General features: G+C 37.2%; 2 protein-coding genes and 1 pseudogene across 2 annotated transcripts; all 3 read right to left on the bottom strand.

Moving 5' to 3' along the window:
- Positions 1 to 272: 272 nt before the first annotated feature.
- Positions 273 to 2,971, bottom strand: LOC126803933 (putative transcription elongation factor SPT5 homolog 1; annotated as a pseudogene).
- A 5,551-nt stretch (positions 2,972 to 8,522) lies between these two features.
- LOC126803988 (arabinogalactan protein 16-like) lies at positions 8,523 to 9,155 on the bottom strand. Its single transcript, XM_050531727.1, has 2 exons — positions 8,905 to 9,155; positions 8,523 to 8,809 (listed from the first exon to the last, which is right to left on the bottom strand). Exons 1-2 carry the CDS (start codon positions 9,050 to 9,052, stop codon positions 8,706 to 8,708), a joined length of 252 nt encoding a protein of 83 aa, XP_050387684.1. The 5' UTR covers positions 9,053 to 9,155; the 3' UTR covers positions 8,523 to 8,705.
- Positions 9,156 to 10,401: 1,246 nt separating this feature from the next.
- Positions 10,402 to 14,926, bottom strand: LOC126801867 (tubulin gamma-1 chain). The gene is made up of 12 exons (XM_050529341.1): positions 14,737 to 14,926; positions 14,042 to 14,242; positions 13,784 to 13,895; positions 13,006 to 13,406; positions 12,758 to 12,811; positions 12,579 to 12,683; positions 12,167 to 12,241; positions 12,024 to 12,068; positions 11,668 to 11,796; positions 11,181 to 11,285; positions 11,005 to 11,082; positions 10,402 to 10,832 (listed from the first exon to the last, which is right to left on the bottom strand). Exons 1-11 carry the CDS (start codon positions 14,863 to 14,865, stop codon positions 11,014 to 11,016), a joined length of 1,425 nt encoding a protein of 474 aa, XP_050385298.1. The 5' UTR covers positions 14,866 to 14,926; the 3' UTR covers positions 10,402 to 10,832; positions 11,005 to 11,013.
- Between the last annotated feature and the right edge of the window lie 4,212 nt (positions 14,927 to 19,138).

Consider the following 19,138-nt stretch of genomic DNA (forward strand, 5'->3'; position numbering starts at 1 on the left):
CGCAATGCTGTAAACAATTAATTATGGAGGCATCGCACAGCGACACAAGGGATACGTCTGTCTGATTATCAGACTCTTGACAATGCAATCCAAATGACAATAATGTGTGCATGGTAACCGAGTAATCAGTATACATGCACCTTCTGCAAAATCCTCCAATCAAATATCACAATATGGGGTTCGTCTGATAATAGCTTTTTAAAAAAATCAATCTTCAGTTTCTCCAGACCTGCAAAGGGTGATGATCTAGTTGCAGTAATATAGGATTATGGGACAGCCATGACATAGGTATCTTGAAATATGAAAAATGTACAGAGTATCAGTGAATTTTAAGTTTGATTATATGCCCCATCTATCAAGTTACGTCCTTGTCATGTCTTCCTAATATCACCAGGGACTGGAGTTGCTCGGGGATCTCTTCTGGGAGTCATCATGTAAGGCGCTGCTCCTGGGTCTCTCATGGGAGTCATCATGTAGGGCATTGGGCTTGCTGCAGCATCTCTCATGGGCGTGATCAGGTAAGGCATTGGGCTTGCTCTAGGATCTCTCATTGGGGTCTCACAACCTGAGCGATATGGTGTCGTAACTGCAGCAGCCACATCATCAGAGTCCGAAATACAATGCAGACGATCAACAACAACAGTTCTCATCTGAGATTCCAATTCAACCCTTATATTTGATCCCTTAACCTCCACAACACGCCCCCTGCATCCCTTATAAGGACCTAGCCGCAATTTAACTCGGACCCCTTTACCAAAACCATCACGTCCATCATACCCCCTTCCACCCCCAGAAAACTTCGGAAATCGAGCAGGAGTTTTATGATACCTTCCAAAGTGGGTGTCGTCCATTGTATCACCATTATTCACTTCACCACTCTCCACAGCATGATCGGCGAATACGCAGATAGCTTCCTTGGTTGCATCTGATAAAATGGTGATTAATTGCTTCTGATGATCAACCTTAACAACCATACCAGTTGCTCCCTGCTGGCTACCACTTACAACCTTCACATGCTGCCCCTCTTTAAAGCATTTCTGTAGTGCTGTTTGCTTGATGGCTACAGTTTCCGGGAGGCCTTCCATTTCAGGTTTAATATGAACAATCCCCAACTCAAGTTTGTCAACTCGTCCCACCAAATTTCTCAGATCTCCCTCAATAACAACAACTGCATCACCCTTCATAAAGCTTTTCTTTTTATTTGGATTTGTATGATCTCCATCACCATCAAGTTCCTGGAATTCCTCAAGTTCTTCTAGAGAGGGTTTCACCTCCTTTATACTTTTACCAGAAACAACTTTAAGATGGAAACCATCTTTAAATATCATCCCAGGTAAGCCGTCAATTCTGTCAGTATAACCGTGTGCCAACCAATCTCGCACAGATTGCACTCCAACACCCAGCTGCCTAACAAGTTCCATGTTCCCAAGAAGTGCAGGAACACGATCAGTGCGCCAGAACCCTTCTTCTGGGATTCCACACCCTTCGCAAGAGCTTGTAAATCAAACCTCGGAATCAACTTAACTCTAACTTGCTGTCTCCCTGGGACATGCCCCACAACCTTAGCAAGATCCCCTTTATATATTCCAGTCTTAATCCTAACCCAATCATAATTCACAACAGTCTTACTTTCCCCACATATCAAATCAGTCATCTCCTTAATAGGAACAAGACTAATTTTCTGAAGAACAACATACCTCAAACCTTTGCAAGCCTCCCTCACATGGGCTTCTTTGTAAGCTTCAACATACACAAAGCCTTTCAAATAATCCAAAGCAACAGCAGACGTGATCAGCAATTCACCAGGATTATCAATACACTTTTGCATCAAACAAGCCGCTACCTCTCTCTCTTTACTAATCGCACACTTCACCAGCCACAATTTTGGGTCCCTAACACCAGGTATAAGAGCCTGTTGTCCGACCTCTGTATCATCCTCATATTCTTCGGCATGAATCTGCCGAAACCTGTCCTCAACTCTTCTCTCAAGCTCCTCGATATCCTCCTCCTCATCTTCCTCCGCCAGCACAAACCCCGGCCTCCTCCCACTACCATCATTATCACCATCATCATCAGATTCATCAGGTTCTTCATCAAACTCCGGTTCTTTGACGATAAACTCATCGAATTCACCGTCATCCTCATCTTCCCCCTCCTCCTCATCGTCATCCTCCACTGCCTCATCATCCACAAATTTCAATTTCCTCCTTCCACCACCTCCTTCCTCCTCCGATTTCAATTTCCTCCGCTTCGATTTCGACCCTCGCCCTCTCCGCTTCTGGATCCCAATCTCGCCGGAACTCGACCTCCCCCGCTTCGTCTTCCCCCCTCTGCTCGGCTTCTCCTGGATCTCGATCCCGTCTTCTTCATAATCCTCAATCTCCTCTGCCTCATAATCCTCCATACGTTTCGGCATGGCTTCCGCTACAAATGAAAGCAAACCCTAACTTCTCTCTCTCTCTCTCTCTCTCTCTCTCAATTTTGCATACAAATTCTACGTTATGGTTCACAATACAGCCCCAAAGGCCCCTATTTATACAAAACGAAGGCTCCGAAATTACCTAGGGTTTCCAATCACGCCGCCAAGCCCAATCGAGGATAAGGATTCAAGAAACCGCCATCGCGAACCGGCTCGTGCTCGCTCGACCTAGCTGCGCCATCGCGTCGGTCGCGGTCAACTGAGGCTAAAAAGCCCAAGCGGCGAGAAGAATGAGATTGAGGAGGAACACGATTACGAGCCGGCTCGAGCCCAAAGGCGAACCGGTGCGTAGTCGTAGAGCTCGTCGGCCTCTTCTTCTGGCTGCATCGCGTGGATCGTGGTCGTCGGATTGGTGATGAGTCGATCGTGGACGTCCGATTGGCGATGAGGCGCTCCATGGTTGGGTGTGCGTGGAATCGAATTGGGGATTTGGGTATTTCTAGGGTTTGGGTGAGAGAGAGAAAAGGGAGAGGCGCCGAGAAAGGAGGGGGTGGTGGTTGTGGACGAGGTTATTCATAGAAGAGTGTCTATGCCTGGTTATCGTTTGGGTTTGTAAGAAGTTAATTGGGCTGAAGGTTGTGAGAAATAGCACCCAAATTTGATTAATTAAGTTGGGAAATTTTGGGCAGAAAAAGACAAAAGTTTCAAACTTTTTTTCTATATGTTTCTAGACTCTTGGTGGACGATCCTAAATAACAATTGCAATTCAGAATTTTGTAGTTTTATGATTGAATATATATTATCATATCAAGAAATAATGGAAGAGTATGTGATTTGCTACACCTCAAAATTTAAAGAGGAAAAATGTATTACACCAAAAAAAAGGAGGAAAAATGTATAATGTAGACATGTAGCGGTCGATGAAAGATTGTTTAGTTTTTCTATTTGTCTTTGCTAGTATTCAACCCGAATCATACTTCTAATCTCCACACCCTCTGGCAATAAATGTAGTCCCACTCTAGAAAGAAAAGGAAGACAAAAGGTCTATCGAGTTGAACCGACTTATGTATTTTCCCAACGAAACCAAACTTTGGCGCTAGTTAATCTCGTGTAACGCATCAATAAAAGTTTATCGAGTTAGAGCTACTTATGCAATAGTCATACTAACCAGACTTGACTAGCACTAAGAGGAGTATTACAGGGTTAAAATCAAACTTGGATTACCACAATTATTTTGAAACTAAAGCACTAAACCCTCAGGTTTTGGTGTTTTATCATGATTTTATTTAACTTAAGCCGTTCAAATTAATATGCACTCGCAATGTGTGGATTTCTTTCTCTCTGCGAATTTCAAGACTAAATCAGTATCACACGTTCTCTAAGTGATATTATATGGGTCTCTAATATATTATTATTCTACTCCTTCACATTTTTTCTTTGCATCAATTATTTTCATATGTACATGGGCAATATAGAAAGTTCAAATTATTAGTGAAGTTATTGACACTAAAGCCTCACTTCTAGTTATAAGTAGAGAGTAGAGACACTTTGTGCCGTCTCCAACTCTCCATGACATGAATTTCCTCTTTGGCGTAAAACCTAAGAAGCACGGATACGGACACGAGTGTCCGTATTGGACACAATTCGATACGCGGACACGCCAAATGAAATTTTTATTGGACACGGATACGTTTTGGACAGGTTAATTAAATACAATTTTAAATATATATACCTAATTTTAAAAAATAAGTAGCATAATTTATTAAATTATAACAAGATCATCTCAAATATCAAATACAAATACAAGTCTAACAAAGTTTCAAACTTTAAACAAAATACATAATAAAAATCATTTGGCGATAGTTAATAACTTCATTCAAACTCCAATGTCATCCTCCACAATGTTCTCCATTTCAATAACATCATCATCATCAGCATCATCAAATAAGTATCCCTCCAATTGTGGTTCATCAAGTGTAAGGTTGGTCATCTCAATTCTTCCAACATTAATGTCTTCCAAGGATTCAAATTGATCACCTCTTACATCCCACATAAGAGTTGCAGTGTTGCACTACTATTGTAAAATTGAGCTTTTCTTAGATAAGAGGCGAAGATTGGTATGCACAAATACCAAATTTTCTGCTCTTTGTGGGAGTAGTTTGTTCCTCTTTAAAGAATGAATGAAATTGTATGTACTCCAATTTCTTTCACAACAAGATGAAGAACTAGGTTGACCTAAGAGGAGTTGATCTTCCTGTACTCATACTTCCTGAAAAAAGAAAAAACAATCTGTCATTTTTTCAATACATATCTGCAACTTCAAAAAATGATAAGTAATTGTAGACAAATCCTTTATCTATGATTCAAGTTCTCCATTGTTCTTTAGGATGTCTATTACAAATGTCTAGAAAACATTATCTACAAATAACTAACCTAACTACTTCATTTTTAGCCAAAACGTTTACTGCATAAAAATCACAGATTCAAGCTAACATAAACATCTGTCATTTTTTTAATGCAGATCTGCAACTTCAAAAACTGATAAGTAATTGTAGAAAAATCATTTATCTATGATTCAAGTTCTCAATTTTTTTAGGCTGTCTGTTACAAATGTCTGTAAGACATTATCTGCAAATAACTAACCTAACTACTTCATTTTTAGCCAAAACGTTTACTGCATAAAAATCACAGATTCAAGCTAATTTAACATCTGTCATTTTTTCAATGCAGATCTGCAAATTCAAAAACTGATACGTAATTGTAGAAAAATCATTTATCTATGATTCAAGTTCTCAGTTTTTTTTTAAGATGTCTATTACAAATGTCTAGAAGATATTATCTGCAAATAACCAACCTAACTACTACATTTTAGCCAAAATTGTTACTGCATAAAAATCACAGATTCAAGCCATGTAACCTCTATCATTTTTTTCAATGCAGATCTATAACTTCAAAATATGATAAGTAATTGTAGACAAATCATTTATCTATGATTCAAGTTCTCAATTGTTCTTTAGGATGTCTATTACAAATGTCTAGAAAACATTATCTACAAATAACCAACCTAACTACTTCATTTTTAGCCAAAACGTTTACTGTATAAAAATCACAGATTCAAGCTAACATAAACATCTGTCATTTTTTCAATGCAGATCTGCAACTTCAAAAATTGATTAGTAATTGTAGAAAAATCATTTATCTATGATTCAAGTTCTCAGTGTTTCTTTAGGATGTCTATTACAAATGTTTAGAAGAAATTATCTGCAAATAACCAACCTAACTACTTCTTTTTAGCCAAAACTGTTACTGCAGAAAAATCACAGATTCAAGCCATGTAACATCTATCATTTTTTCAATGCAGATCTACAACTTCAAAATATGATAAATAATTGTTGACAAATCATTTATCTATGATTCAAGTTCTCAATTATTCTTTAGGATGTATATTAGAAATGTCTATAAAACATTATCTGCAAATAACCAACCTAACTACTTCATTTTTAGCCAAAACGTTTACTTCATATGCTCTAAATTTCACCTCTTCGAATCAAAGTTTTAGACTTTACATTCAAAATATAAAAAGCAATGAACTTTATCAGTAACCAATAACAACTCTTCACAGCCTTACATGTTGGTGTATTGGCCCTTCCTTTTACTGTTCACTTCAAGTCTTGCAAAAACGAGAGATGCAGGATTCGCCTGTAAAGAAAACAACAAAACCATATTGTTGTTCAGCTTCCCAAAATTCAACTCCTTATATTCAATCAATTTTCAACTCAAAACACCTCTCCAATCTCACCCTTCTCAAACCCAACCCACTTCATCAAACATCATCAAAACCCAGAGAGATTCAAACATGAAAACTAAAGCAGAAAAGCTTGAATTTGTGATCTAAAATGGTGAAACCAAAATCATCAAACAAAACCCCAATTCAACTAACATGTAATCCCAAGCAAATCAAATCACTCAATTATAAAAAATGAAAATTTAAGATAGAAATGGTGACCTGGGAGAATGGAAAGAGAAGTGCCGAGTGGGAGGAGTAGTGGGTGGTCAGACGCGGTGAAGATTTAGGGCAGATCGGTGGTCTGTTTTTGAGATTGAATATGAGTGAGACTGAGACAAAAACAATTGTCTAAAAAATTGGTAAGGACAAATATACCCCAGCGTGTCCATTACATATTGCAGCGTGTCTGTGTCTGTGTCCGTGTCCGTGTCCGACACGCGACCCAAATGACGTGTTTGTGCTTCATAGCGTAAAACTTTAACCATTTGTAAAAGTAAATGGGAGTTATGTCTGCACTCATTCATCTTCAACTTGAAGATGGTAAACTATGTTACACCATAGTAATATCTCTTCATTTGACTGATTTGAGCCATGAGGATGTAATGTCTCGTTTTGTTCTTTACAATAAAACCTCCTATAATCATATGACTTGAAGTCTTTCATGTTTCCTTCTCTCTTCTTGTATAAGATTCAGAACCAAATATCTTGATTTGGCTCAATTTGTGTCACACTTAGTAGCAGAGATTACTACACTGATTGTCTGATTCTAATCTTCAAAAGTACTACTTTAAACAATTTCTTCCATAATGATCTTAAAAGTACTACTTTAAACAATTTCTTCCATAATGATCTTTTGATACCAGAAAGAAAGAATATTGTAGCCGTCTTCATTGCATGTGCGATAATGCTGGAGTCTTTAGAGTTTAGATGTCTCGTTTTAGTCTCGGGTAAATTCCTCCTATAGTACCTGATGTTTGGCTACTTGGACAATTTGGTACCTGATGTATGAAAGCGGACAATTTGGTACCTAAAGTTCTCAAATTTAGGCCATTTTGGTACCTCTATCAATTTTGACTATATTTTTAGGGTTATTTCCGTCATTCTTGTCCTAAATTCATTAAATTCACATTTTTCTTCATTTCTTCCTACATTGCCTCTATTTGGAGATAATTAAATTGATATATCTACTCCATTTAGCATCTACTTCGCATATATCAAAAATAATTTTTTTTCTTAATATACTTATTGTATCATAATTATTTCTGCAAAGGAAATAAATTGCTTTTATGCAATTGTAATTTTTATCATCATTTCTTCCTATAATTGTCTCTATTTGGAGATAATTAAATTGATATATCTACTTCACTTAGCATCTATATATCAAAAATAATTTTTTTTCTTAATATACTTATTGTATCATAATTATTTCTACAAAGGAAATAAATTGCCTTTATGCAATTGTAATTTTTATCAAAATTTTTTAATTACTTATAATTAAAATTAATTTAGATTGATAGCTTCATTATGAAAATTTATATACGTAAATCATCACAGATACTAAGTAGATTAGTTATCAAATTTTTAGTGATAACTTAGAGGCAATTTAGAAGTATTATAAAAAAATGAAGTAAAATTGAGATAAGATGACGGAAATAACCCTGAAAATATGGTCAAAATTGATAGAGGTACCAAAATGACTTAAATTTGAGAACTTTAAGTACCAAATTGTCCGCTTTCGTACATCAGGTACCAAATTGTTCAAATAGCCAAACATCATGCACCATAAGAAGAATTTACCCTTTTAGTCTCTGAACTAGTAGTTAGGTTTTAGTTTAAGGCTTTCAACCTCTAATTTTATTATATGCTCAGAGCCAAGATGTTTGTTTCATAGTTCAAATTGTATGATTGAGAAACGGTGAAAGCTTTAATCAGATCAAATAAGGAACGATTTTATGAGCAGATCATTTCCGGAGTTTGGCGGCTTGAAGCAAAACTATGCGCACATTCTGTGTTTGAAATGCAAAGCTTTTTCCCTTCGCCTGCAAACTGTTTCCAACTTACCTCCCATCTTTTTACCACCATTCACAGAAATCTTTTGGAATTGTACCATTCTTTGTTGTGTTTAAATTAGTTTGAGGTTCATTATATAGACAATGAGGAACTCTTACAGACTATAATGATGATAAAGAGCTGTAACAACTAAGAATGGAAAACCCTCAAGGAAGTTGAAACATGCCCATCACACCACTAAAATCAAAAGTAGACCAAAGAATGGAAAAACAGAAAGCAAAGCAAAGAATCATATGACAAACAATATAAGAGAAGCTAAATATCATACTGCCATTCATAAATTCCTCTAAAGCCATATATCCACAAGCATACATCTCATATAAATCATAAATAAAGGAACCAAAAAAAAAACCCACCATCAATTTCCCTCCACTCCTACAAATCCCCAACCCCATTCCTAAATCTAACAAAAAAAACAAAGAATGGAACTCAAAAGAAATTGTAGGATGAAGCATCCAAGGGATGAATGAGGTAAGTGAGAACCAAAGCCACCAGCATCAGCACATAAGCAATCCCCTGATCTATTGAAGTCCCTGCAAAATCCAAAACAACAATCAAAACTCCAATTCCCAACCAAATGCGAATGGAAACAAGAAAAGGGTTATTCAGATCCAGACTAAAGAATTACCATCACCGGTGAGAGCAGGAGCAGGAGCAGGAGCAGCAAGAGGTGAAGCAGCAGGAGCCCTGGAGGCAGAGGCAGAAGCCAAGAAGAGGAATGCCAACACTGCCACCACTCGGAATATGGCCTTGGAGAATCCGAAGCAAGCTGCCATTATCAGAGAGATAAAGTAGGGCAACAAGAGTAAACTGTGAAAGAGAGAAAAGAATAGACAAGACCCAAATGAGAGAGAGAGAGAGAGAGAGAGAAGTGGGGTGTGTGTGGGAGAGGGGAGAGAGTTGTGGGGTTATATAAGGGAAGGGTTTTGGTTTGGTGGTGAGTAGCGACTGGTGAAGGAGGAGCCAGAAGAAAGAGAGGAATAAGGCAGGCCTCCCTGTATTGGGTAAATTATTATTATTATTATTTCATTTTCATCTTTTTATTTTTACCCTCTATATAATAAAATATAATTTGCCAATTAGGACCCCCACCCTTTTTTTTTCTTTTTTTTTTGGGGTGACGTGGTCCATGTGTGTGACAGACTGTCTGTCCTTCACAGCCCAACTTGTGTCCGTTCAAAGTGTTTTCTTTTCTCTCTCGAATTCTACATCCGCCGGCGGGGCCCACCTTCGCTCCGTTACAACGATTTTAACGGCTATTTAACGGATACTCTTGACTCTCCAGTCTCCACTCTCTTGATCCGTTTTCGAATTCAAAGTTCCGGAAATTGATTGTCCGAGATAACCAGGAAAGTCTTTTGTCACCAAAATAAATAAATAAAGATAACCAGTAAGTCACAGCTCACCGATAATTCTGTAGTTTGATTACTACTAAGATTTGCATTCAGGCCGTGGGATGGATTAAATTATATATGTACGATCTTTGGTTTCTTTGCAAGGGTCGGAAGCAAAGTGGGGGATTTCGTTGTCATGGTTGGAATGTGGCTTAAGACTTGGCATTGCACAATTGTCATTGACAACGATACGTATTATTGTGGAAGCGAAAGGTGATTGCACGACAAAGAAATGTACAGGGACAGTTGTATAGGATAATTATGATATGATTAGCAAGTGTGCACAAATAAACAATTGGTTTGGTTTAGGCTTTTACTGAATTCGTCTCAAGCTGGCAGTTGGCGTTTTTGACAACAATGCAGCTAGGTGGATTTCGTGGCCAAAACAAAAAGGATTATAGTCTTGTTTCCTTCGTGTTCCGGCATTGAAAAATTCTTGTCTCAAGTCTTTTAAGGTTTCATGAAACCGTAACGAAATACTCCCAAGAAACCGAGTATAGCAGATTCCAGGGTTTTGTACCAAAAAACTTCGCACATGCCATACTTTGTGTATGGTAGGTATCAAATAGGATCACAACAGTGTTCCGGTCTACAAATTAGCTAAAAGATCTTGACAATTGAGATGAACTATGTCTTTCAAATGGGGACAGACAGAACCCTAAAGCCGGTGCTAACGTTATCTTCATCATCATTCAAATTTCAAAACCTAAAAACAGTCGCAACCAGTGAAAGAACAAACTTAGGAAACCAAAAGATGGGCAATGACACCATAGAACATGCCATGCCAAACATCAAAAGCTGTGTGATGAAAACAAACATACCAGCCTCCAATGGAGACCCAGCAGACCAAAAACAAACAGGGTCTACCACATGGAGAGTAGGTATATCACATGGGAAAAGGGGAGGTGGTGGGGGCTGGGGAGGCTTATAACACCATCATCGTCCTACAGTGAGATTCTGTATTCTCTAGGGATTGAAAATTGAAAAACCAAACCCAAATCAAGAAACAAACTTAAACACCCAGAAAAAAAAACATTACATTATGGACTATTCAGGTTAGGAAATACTGAAAATGAAAAATAGCAATAAATACTATGTACAATGCTCCCTCCAAATATGCTTTTGGCACCAGCACTAAGAAAGGGATAGCTGTTTTCCAATCCTGGAAAATCACCAATAGAGGAGGCATTAAAGATTCAGCATTGAAGACTAAGTCTTGACAGAAAGTGAAAGGCGTAGATATGTCAGATCAGATCTGCCCTATACAAGTATCCCAAAACATAATGAATCAATCAACTACCTAAGGAATTACAGTAAATTTACATTAAGGTTACCTAAATTCTTCATACTGCCAATTTTGGGTCCACTGTTCCCGCTGCACTACCTTCTCCTGTAAGAACATGGTCTGGATCCTGAAATGTACATTAACCAAATAATAAATTTATGATGAAGATTCACCAAAAAAATAAATAAAGGAATTGGGGGTATATATTGGCAAGTATGGAAGTACCTCCATTCCCCACTTGATGTAATCTGGGGACTCACAGGCCTTATATTCATCAACCAAACTCTCAAGAATTTCTCTTGATTCATCAAATTCGGAAAGGTCATTCTCCTGTCAAATGATGACATATTATTATTATGTGTATCCCACATGCATTTCATTCATCAACTCATCAAGTTCAATAGCACTATCTATATAGCATACTAACTGAAACAATCAATTTCTACTCATTAACCCAACTTATCATCACGCATTCTACTGTTAAAAGTAAAAAGTGAAAATTCAACAATCAAATGCAACAGAACTCAAGTAGACATATGGCATATCTACTGAAACAAATTAGATCTACTATTTAAATCAAAAACTTCTAACCACGCATTCAACTGTACAAGTTAAAAACCAGAAATGCATGTATAAGAATCATTGTGGCACCATGTAGTAATTGATTAATCGAGTATAAAATAATACTGATAGCTGTGGAACAACAACTTACAGCAAACATTGGGAACTTCCGGTAGTTGTCAAGAAAAGCTTGTTTCTTTCTTAACAACGAATACTGGCTCAAACACTTGCTGAATAGGTGGCGAATACTAGTGTGGCTAGCAAGCATAAGACCACTGACCTACAAGCAATACAACAGATAAATAATTTCACTAATAAGCCCATCAATCTTATTCACCTGTAGGGCGCTACTTCAGATGAAAAACATAAACTTACTAATCAAAATTTGTAACTCCAATTAACTTTGAAGAATATAGATGTATATGAACAGCAAGAGAGTATATATTGGGACTTTCCAGACTTGATAATCAACAGGAAGAAAATCTAAGATAAGAGTTGTAGCCTTACCCTGTGGGCAGTTTGCACATACGGAGACTTCCTAGACAAAGCAACCTACAAAAAAAGCAAGAAGTACAAGATCAAACATCCAGACATTGCAAAATTTAGAAAAATGAACTCATTCCTGCACAAAATATATAGAGTAAAAGAACCTGAATGCTTGCAGGGCCCCACTCAATAAAGTTAACAAGCTTTCTTTCACGTATCCTCTGCAAACTTTCATGAACCTGATCACAGAATAGAAGCAGTAAATACACCATCTAAAGAAAATACAAAATAGTAGAAGATAAACCGAGTTTTTTACTTTTTAAGGTAAGCAAGAAACTTTAGTTCATACTTCGCACAAGCAAGTCTAAAAATTGATACCAGTCATTGAATATGCATACACATGCAGTAATCTATGAAAAATTGACTGCCATTTCACAACAATTTCATTTCAATTTTTTTTATTGAAAATGATGATCAGAATGAGTAATCAATATTTTGTACCAACCAAAGATTTTGGCCAGCAGAAGTGAAGGATTACCATGAAAATTATACTATTACTATTGTTATTATTACTACCTGAGTGGGGTCTACTTCTCCTTGAATGATGTTTAGTATTGATATATACTTGGCTTGACTAGCTTCTTTTGTTCGAGCATACGAGGAAACCATGATATTTTTTGTCTGCAAAAAGAAATCAATGTCAGAACTGGTCTATTCTGCTGTGTGGAAAAGAAAAGGCAAGCAATGCTTCTTACCTGCAGAAGTCTTCTCATAACATCAAGTACAGTGGTCTTACGAATCACATTGGCCTGCCAATTGGGAATATATTTGCATCAGTCACCTAATTGGTTCTTTGGAAGCACAAAAATGGCCATTAAAATCTAGATGTAATGCATTTCTCTCGACCTCTTTCTTTTGATTAGACACATGCTCACACACATGAAAACATTTGAGCAACTGGATGGTAAGAGATCAGTGACTTTCATGCATGACTAAGTCTTACCTGCCGCTCGACTGTGAGGGGTGTATATCCTGTCATTAGAAAATGACATCTTGGTGTTGGAATCAATGATGCAAGAAGACCAACCAAGTCATTGTTCATGTACCCTGGATATCTCAGAGTGGTTGTGCTTGCAGACATTACAGTAGAAACCAAAGAATTTGTTTGAGCAAAGGTGGGATTTGTTAAATGAAGGCGCTCAACAGCGATTCTATTCAATGCAGTGTTATCAAGGACGACAACGCAATCAGCATTCAGAGTTAGCCGCTTAAGTGTTAAAAGTGAGTTATAGGGCTGGACCACCACATCACTTGTTTCCATCTGGTTAGGAAATACACTGTATGTCTGAACCAGTTTTTTGCTGTATCGATCATTCAAAGTCTCTAACAGATAGGAACCCATTCCTGCAATTTATATGGTGATCTGTGAGCACAATTAGTCCACTAATATTAAGACTATGAAGTAAGCAGTCATGAAGAAGTACATGTGTGTATACTAGAAAGTACACCACAATCATGAAAGCAAAATCTGCTTCAGAACGCTTCCATAACATTGGCAAGTAATACACCTCATATATGATTCATCACATTTGAAACAAAAAAAAAGGTGGTTCTGTGTTACCCAGTCCTAAGTTTGATGTAGTTTGAGAAATTATAATAATGACATAATCTATATCTAACTTAATGACCGATCCTTGTTATAAATGGCAAGTACATTAAGCAAATGTTTATCAGATCGTGAATGGAGAAATACGGGCGAAACTAAGGGAAGCGAATAAGACCTGATCCTGTTCCTCCAGCAATTGAATGGCAAAGAACAAATCCTTCAAGACTATCACTCCCATCTGCTTCTCTATCAATCATGTCCATTATGGCCTCTTCAACACCTTTCCCCTGATCAGAATTTACAACAATTTCAGTTCCACTTACATGGAAGCTAAGAAAGAGCTTTATTATCACAAAATTATTATGACAGATTCTAGTACGCGTCTAAACCAATTGACTGAAAACACCTGACAGCAGAAGAACTAGAAACAAACCTGATCGTATCCGCTGGCCCAATTATTTCCGGCACCACCTCCATGATCGGCAACAAAGATGTTCTCATGATTATACAGATTCCGATATTCACTGTTCTGAATACCATTAATCACTCTGGGCTCCAAATCAATCAGTAAAGCTCTTGGTATGTAGTGCTGATCATCAGCTTGGTAGAAAAACACATCCTTTCTGTCCCCTCCCTGCAGCATTTCAGTTTAATAAGCCTCGCATACATCGGTCGTCAACATAATCACTTCCTCAAAGTTGCTACTTCACATAATCAACTCCTCATTTTCCTTACTCTCTCCTTATCATATGTTTGACTCAGGGCGTGTACATTTCATTGATTTCATCTATCAAACCTCGCGCTTGACTACTATATCGTCACACAAAGCTTAATCTTTTTTTTTAACTCAGAAAACCATTTCAAGAACCGAAATTTCCGAATTAAACATTTGGTTAATGAGACAAAAAAACACTACAATCTCAATTACATTTTCGACTTCTAACAGTAAAATCACCACTAAATACAATACCAGGAAACAAATTTACCGACTAATCGAGCCTCAGTCAAACTCAACAAAGCTCCACACAGTCAAATACTTCAATTCCCAAAACAAAATAACGAACTTGGAGTTTCATGAATTCCATTAATCTTAAACCAACCAAAAAGAAGAAGAGAGGAGAGTGAGACCTGAGTGGCGAAGTCTTCGAGAATGCCTTCTTTGCTGATACCGTGCTCGAGGCAGAGCTGCTTCCAGAACTCCATGCCGATCTGGTTCCCGCATTGCCCTACCTGCAGTGTGATGATCTCTCGCGGCATTTTCTCTCTCTCTCTCTCTCTCTCTCTCTCTCTCCTAGGGTTTATCTGCTTCTTTCACTCACTCACACTAGAAGAGCGGCTTTTGAGACTTGAATTTCCCCCAATTTCTGGGTAATTCATAATTCAACGAGCTGAAAAGATAAGTCGTCCTCGTGGTAAAAAAGTAAAAAAAGATTTACAATTATTTTATTACTAGTTTTTATAACCAATGTAAATCGTGCACCACGGATGCATACAGTTATATTATCCTAGCAACTCAAAGTTAAACCACATGAAATGACATCCGCATGCAGATTTTGACATTCATTCACCTAGAAATTTCGAAGTACATTCTCTTCAATCTAATTCGATAACCAAATTTGGTTTCTGGATGTGTAGACCCCTAAACTCGAGTTTGAATCTGATCCATCTGACACATTTGATATCAAGACCCCCATACTAGTGTACTTATCCACGAGGTGATGGATCTCCGTTAACCTTTTAGAACTAATGTAACGGAATTATCATTGAAAGGTCAAAATCCATTGTTAGATACATAAAAAGTAGGAATGAAAGGATGAATTCATTGATCGAAAGATCATACGACCATGTAGGGTCAAGCTAAGAGATCCGGTAATGTTATGATCAATTTACGTAATGTTGTAATCAGATCAAAATACGAAACTATCTAATTATGTTGGGAAATTTGCTCTTTAACGTATCTGATCATGAAGAAATTGGCTGATTTGAAGTGTAGAACCCATCAAGTGCGATTAAGGCACCCACCTAAAAGGCTAAAAACAACTTTAGTAATGGTGCGTGATAGTTGTTCAACACGACTAAATGAACAAAGCGGAGTAGAAAAGCACAAAGCAAAAATATTAAAGGCGAGGGCGAGTACCACTTACAAAGTAATAAGCTCGGGACTTAGGGACCCTATAATTAAACAATATGATAATAAACCATGGATTATATTGTGTAACATATCATGGTGTATAATATACTAAGTTGTAAGGGATCGAGCTTATAATATACTAGGTTTCTTTGCTCGTGGCTCCTTCACTCTGTAATCACACCTAAGAAACCAGGAGCAGGATTCTTCTTATTATTTTTCCCACCTACTGATAGTACGTTCTGCGCCCTGGAGTACTCCTAGATCGAGGAAGACATGCAACTATGAGCTTACTTAAGCTCATGCACGTCGTTGGCCTTCGCTGCCTTGAAACTCTGAAGCTGTTGTGCTTCCTCATTCTCTCTCTCTCTCTATATATATATATATATACGCCGTTATTCGGAAAAAAAAATAGAGCTTTCGTGCAATACTTATATCTATATATGTTCATGGTATTACCAATTTGGATTAGTACGTGAAAGTTGTAGAACCTGCAGAATGTGTAGAACTTTAAAAAAAAAATCAATTTTTTTTTTTGCGTTCGACTTTTCAACCTGGTATGAAAATGTTTATATGCATGTCAAAGAAAAAGTATCTCTGCATAACGTTCTCAAAAGATTCACCATTAATCATCAAAATCGAAGACGAGATTGAGAAGAAACGAATTCATAAACATTTACAATCTGAGCACCAATTTACATTGATTTACTAATTACTATCTGTATCTCATGAACAACTCTAGCTATAGATAACCATAAGCTAGAGGCCGAGGTAAATGTTTGGTAATGTACATCTCATATCAGCTAGCAAAACAATATTCCACGAGGCTTAAGACAATAAGAAGTGTCTCATGGTGTTGAGAATATAAATCTCACGTTGGGAATTTATAAGAGTTTTAACCACTATATTTATCGTCAATTAATTTTAAATATGAACCACATATCACTTTATCACGTGACGGACTTCCTCTTTTCTTCAACATCACCAGTGTTCGGTAACCCATACGATTTAAGCAAACAATCTAGCTTCCACTCCGGCATGATCTCATAGTCCGATTTCTTGTACCTTGGATACTGTAGAGGCATCTGAAAGTTCTCGTGTCGCTCTCTCTTGTAATGATCGTATGCTAAGCAAGCTAGCTAGTGCTGAGCTTTCTCCAGTTGGACAATTGTATTAATCAGAAAACAAAACCTAAAATCATTAGGAATTAGTGGAATATATTGCAAGCCAAGGAAAGGACTTCGAATCTGTGTTATTTTTAAGAAAGTCCGACTTAGGGAGGCTCTGCTGAACTTTTACAGGTTGTCAACAGGAAATAGTCATTCAGTTTTACCAATAGTTAACCATAATAAACACATGCTTTAAGCAAGAACAAAGGACAGGAAATTGCTGTCATTGCTGTAATAAAAAAGGAACAGGAAATTATAGAAAAGAAAACAAAATTGGAACAGGCGGGGTAGTTGGGAAACGGAAAGAAGGGAATAAGAAAGTCCCGGTTTTCCCATTTATACATCGATTTTCCCATCACTTTTCCTTGCAAAATAAATTCTTCTCCGGGAAGTCCTGGTTTACAATTTCTACAACTTTTATGCATTGTAAATAATGTTCTAAATATTTCGATATATCTCTAACATAAGAAAACGATACGATAAGTTATTTATCGATCTATTATACCGGTTAACACATACAAATCAAGTCAAATGACGATATATCGGTGTCATTTTTTATTTTTTTTAAACCACGTCGTTTAAAAATAATTATTTAAGGAAAATGAAAGTTTCGTTGATAGCATTTAATGACGGGAGAGTTTATGATGAATGATCACATTTTATTTTTATTAATTAATATTATTTATATATTTTAATTGTTAAAACAATCAAATATTTTTTTATGAAATTTATTTAGTACATTTACTTCTATAAGTTTTAATTTCTCAAGTTTATTTGGTATATTTTGATGTATATGTTTATAAATATATTAAATTTAATTAAAAAATAGCAAAAACGATATCCGATACAATCCGATATATCTCCGTTATATCTTTATTCTACAAAATTGATACGATGTCGATAACCGCTATTTAGACCATTGATTGTAGATCGAGTACGTTTTCTTCTCAGTATTTCATATTCAATTCAATGGTGATGTCCAACACATATCTTTGGTCTAATCGGAAAGATATGTACATATATCAAGTCATAGGAAGAGACAAGTGCCGGAATGGACAAATCCTGACGTTCAGAGTTGAGAATTTATATATATATATATATATGTATGTGTAGATCGTCCATACAAAATTTCACCCAATTTGGTGATCGTTAAGGTATTGAAACATTATTAAATCTATGAACCAACCGAATCTTTCCAACTAGAACCGTTTTTGTAAATCATAATTGTGAAAGCTCAAACGATTACCAAATTGGGTGAAATTTTGTATGCATGATCTACACATACATATCTAACTATTGAATGGTGGAGATGTGAAAAAATGACCGAAAACTAATCAAATAAGAATCTCCACACTATAATTTTACAGTGGGGCTCCACTCTAGAAGAGGATTGTATAAGCCGTTTCAGGTACGGAGGTCAGTACCTTACATACAGTACGGATTCGCCGATTTCGGGTGACAGCAAGCCGCAACGGCACCGCGCATCACCACAGGCGTAGTACCCACCTCCCGACGATCCCGTCTTTACTGGTCGGAGCTCCATCAACGACCCACAGCGGCCGAAATTTTCAAATTTCAATTGTTAGGCAAAATCCGGAGATTTCGCGATTCCGGCCACCGTAGGTTGCCGATAATGCTCCGGCCGGCATACACGGGATCGCCAGGAGGTGGGTAGTGCGGTTGTGCCGTGCCATTGCGGCCCGCTGTCGCCAGAATCGGCAAATTTGTACCTTACTCCGCATCTGATCAACATTATATATATATATATATATATATACGAACCCTCTTAGGCCCAGTTTGGCCCCGATGTGAGATTGGAAAAATCTGCGTTTACAGATTTAATCAGCAGCAGCTTCTAAAAGCTCAATTTTATAGTTCTCATAATTTGCCTAAAAGTTGCATCGGAGTTCGTAAACTTAGGAAATAAGTTGATTCACAAACACTTTAGTCAGATTTTTTGAGAATTTAAACGTATAATCTGGGCCAAACACAACCTTAGTTTCACCCTAGGGTCTGTAACTTGTAAGCTATGATGCACGGACACGACTATTTATCCTCGTATTGCGTGTCCGACACGAACACGCTCAGATACGCATGGACACGCATACTAATTTTGGACACGGTGTCGATACGTGGGTCTCCTAAATGGACACGCAAATAAGCAGAGAAAAATGTGGTTTCCCCATAAATTTCTTTTATATGGTCAACGGACATTACGAGAGACTGGAGATAG

The sequence above is a fragment of the Argentina anserina genome, chromosome 7, assembly GCF_933775445.1.
Source record: "Argentina anserina chromosome 7, drPotAnse1.1, whole genome shotgun sequence".
NCBI lineage: Eukaryota > Viridiplantae > Streptophyta > Magnoliopsida > Rosales > Rosaceae > Argentina > Argentina anserina.

What these genes read in the sequence shown, in the direction of transcription:
- LOC126803988 (XM_050531727.1), bottom strand. Translation starts at nt 9,052, where the DNA reads ATGGCAGCTTGCTTCGGATTCTCCAAGGCCATATTCCGAGTGGTGGCA. An exon ending in TCCTGCTCTCACCGGTGATG is followed by an intron (nt 8,810 to 8,904) that starts GTAATTCTTTAG and finishes TGGATTTTGCAG; the next exon opens with GGACTTCAATAGATCAGGGG.
- LOC126801867 (XM_050529341.1), bottom strand. Translation starts at nt 14,865, where the DNA reads ATGCCGCGAGAGATCATCACACTGCAGGTAGGGCAATGCGGGAACCAG. An exon ending in GGGGCCCTGCAAGCATTCAG is followed by an intron (nt 12,069 to 12,166) that starts GTTCTTTTACTC and finishes CTTTTTTTGTAG; the next exon opens with GTTGCTTTGTCTAGGAAGTC. An exon ending in ACATCAAGTGGGGAATGGAG is followed by an intron (nt 11,083 to 11,180) that starts GTACTTCCATAC and finishes TGTACATTTCAG; the next exon opens with GATCCAGACCATGTTCTTAC.